General features: G+C 49.3%; 1 protein-coding gene across 1 annotated transcript in view; it reads left to right on the top strand.

Annotated features, from left to right (window-relative positions):
* LOC134063627 (vinculin-like) overlaps positions 1-2500 on the top strand; it is a 69664-nt gene that overhangs the window by 28092 nt on the left and 39072 nt on the right. The window contains exon 8 of the mRNA XM_062519235.1: positions 1648-1738. Coding sequence (XP_062375219.1) covers positions 1648-1738 — 91 coding nt within the window. The remainder of the gene's footprint in view (positions 1-1647; positions 1739-2500) is intronic.

The following is a 2500-nucleotide window of genomic DNA, read 5'->3' as shown; positions in this document are numbered from 1 at the left end:
GAACGGCGGATACCAGCTGGGTTGTAAAACATTCGAAAACTGTGATCTGAAATGCCGAGCGTCATGTCTCTTTTCTCCGCTTGTCATCAGCGCGGTGTCTTCGGGTTTTATCGTGTTTTCCGGCATGAGCCGAACCTGAATGTTATTAGGGCGGTCTTATGCTGCCCCCTTGCGGTTGCAGTTTTAATTACAAATGCTGCACCTTCGGGATTCCCGATGTGCGGCAAAGAAAGGAGCATTCTCAAGCCGTACCATCTGTATACACATACACAATATATTTATATATATGTATATATATATATATATATATACACACATACAGTATACACACACACACAATATATATATATATACACAAAGAAAGGAGCATTCTCAAGCCTTAGCATCTGTAGCTCTCTCCCTCTCTCCCCATATCCCTCTCTCCTCATACTGTATCTCTCTCTCTCTCTCTCTCTCTCTCTCTCCCCATATCCCTCTCTCCTCATACTGTATCTCTCTCTAACTCTCTCTCTCCCTCTCTCCCCATACTGTATCTCTCCCTCTCTCCCTCATCCCTCTCTCCCCATACTGTATCTCTCCCTCTCTCCCTCTCTCCCCACATCCCTCTCTCCTCATACTGTATCTCTCTCTAACTCTCTCTCTCCCTCTCTCCCTCTCTCCCCACATCCCTCTCTCTAACTCTCTCTCTCCCTCTCTCCCCTCATCCCTCTCTCCTCATACTGTATCTCTCTCTAACTCTTTCTCTCCCTCTCTCCCTCTCTCCCCACACCCCTCTCTCCTCATACTGTATCTCTCTCTAACTCTCTCTCTCCCTCTCTCCCCATATCCCTCTCTCCTCATACTGTATCTCTCTCTCTCTCTCTCCCTCTCTCCCCACATCCCTCTCTCCTCATACTGTATCTCTCTCTCTCTCTCTCCCTCTCTCCCCACATCCCTCCCTCCTCATACTGTATCTCTCTCTAACTCTCTCTCTCCCTCATCCCTCTCTCCTCATACTGTATCTCTCTCTAACTCTCTCTCTCCCTCATCCCTCTCTCCTCATACTGTATCTCTCTCTAACTCTCTCTCTCCCTCATCCCTCTCTCCTCATACTGTATCTCTCTCTAACTCTCTCTCTCTCTCTCTCCCTCATCCCTCTCTCCTCATACTGTATCTCTCTCTAACTCTCTCTCTCCCTCATCCCTCTCTCCTCATACTGTATCTCTCTCTAACTCTCTCTCTCCCTCATCCCTCTCTCCTCATACTGTATCTCTCTCTAACTCTCTCTCTCCCTCATCCCTCTCTCCTCATACTGTATCTCTCTCTAACTCTCTCTCTCCCTCTCTCCCCTCATCCCTCTCTCCTCATACTGTATCTCTCTCTAACTCTCTCTCTCTCTCATCCCTCTCTCCTCATACTGTATCTCTCTCTAACTCTCTCTCTCCCTCTCTCCCCACATCCCTCTCTCCTCATACTGTATCTCTCTCTAACTCTCTCTCTCTCTCTCCCCACATCCCTCTCTCCTCATACTGTATCTCTCTCTCTCTCTCCCTCTCTCCCCACATCCCTCCCTCCCCATACTGTATCTCTCTCTAACTCTCTCTCTCCCTCTCTCCTCATACTGTATCTCTCTCTAACTCTCTCTCTCTCTCTCCCTCCCTCCTGCAGGATATGGAGGCCATGAAGAGATCTCTGGCTCTGATCGACGCTAAGATGGCTCTGGCTAAAGCCTGGCTCAAAGACCCCAATGGCATGCCAGGTAAGATGTGTGTGTGTGTGTGTGTGTGTGTGTGTGTGTGTGTGTGTGTGTGTGTGTGTGTGTGTGTGTGTGTGTGTGTGTGTGTGTGTGTGTGTGTGTGTGTGCGCACGTGTGTTTTAGTCTCTCTCCTTCTCTTTCAACTCCTTTGTCAATCCACTATCTTTCTAAATAACATCTTGTCTTCTGTTCTCACTTCTCTCCTCTCCTCCTCATCTCTCCTCATCTCTCCTCCTCTCTCCTCCTCATCTCTCCTCCTCATCTCTCCTCATCTCTCCTCATCTCTCCTCATCTCGCCTCATCTCTCCTCATCTCTCCTCCTCTCCTCATCTCTCCTCCTCATCTCTCCTCATCTCCTCATCTCCTCATCTCTCCTCCTCATCTCTCCTCATCTCTCTTCATCTCTCTTCCTCATCTCTCCTCTCTTCCTCTCCTCCTCATCTCTCTCATCTCTCTCTCTCCTCTCCTCATCTCTCCTCATCTCCTCCTCTCATCTCTCTCCTCTCCTCCTCATCTCCTCCCCTTCTCTCCTCATCTCATCTCTCCTCATCTCCTCATCTCTCCTCATCTCTCCTCTCTCTCTCCTCTCTCTCTCTCCTCATCTCTCCTCTCTCCTCTCCTCTCCTCATCTCTCCTCCTCTCTCTCTCCCTCTCTCTCTCTCATCTCTCCTCATCTCTCCTCCTCATCTCTCCTCTCCTCCTCCTCTCCTCATCTCTCCTCCTCTCCTCCTCATCTACTCATCTCTCCTCCTCTCCTCCTCATCT

Source organism: Sardina pilchardus, chromosome 18 (assembly GCF_963854185.1).
Source record: "Sardina pilchardus chromosome 18, fSarPil1.1, whole genome shotgun sequence".
Classification (NCBI taxonomy): Eukaryota; Metazoa; Chordata; class Actinopteri; order Clupeiformes; family Clupeidae; genus Sardina; species Sardina pilchardus.
Note: the sequence above shows the minus strand (reverse complement) of the source record. Positions and strands in the feature narration are given on the sequence as shown.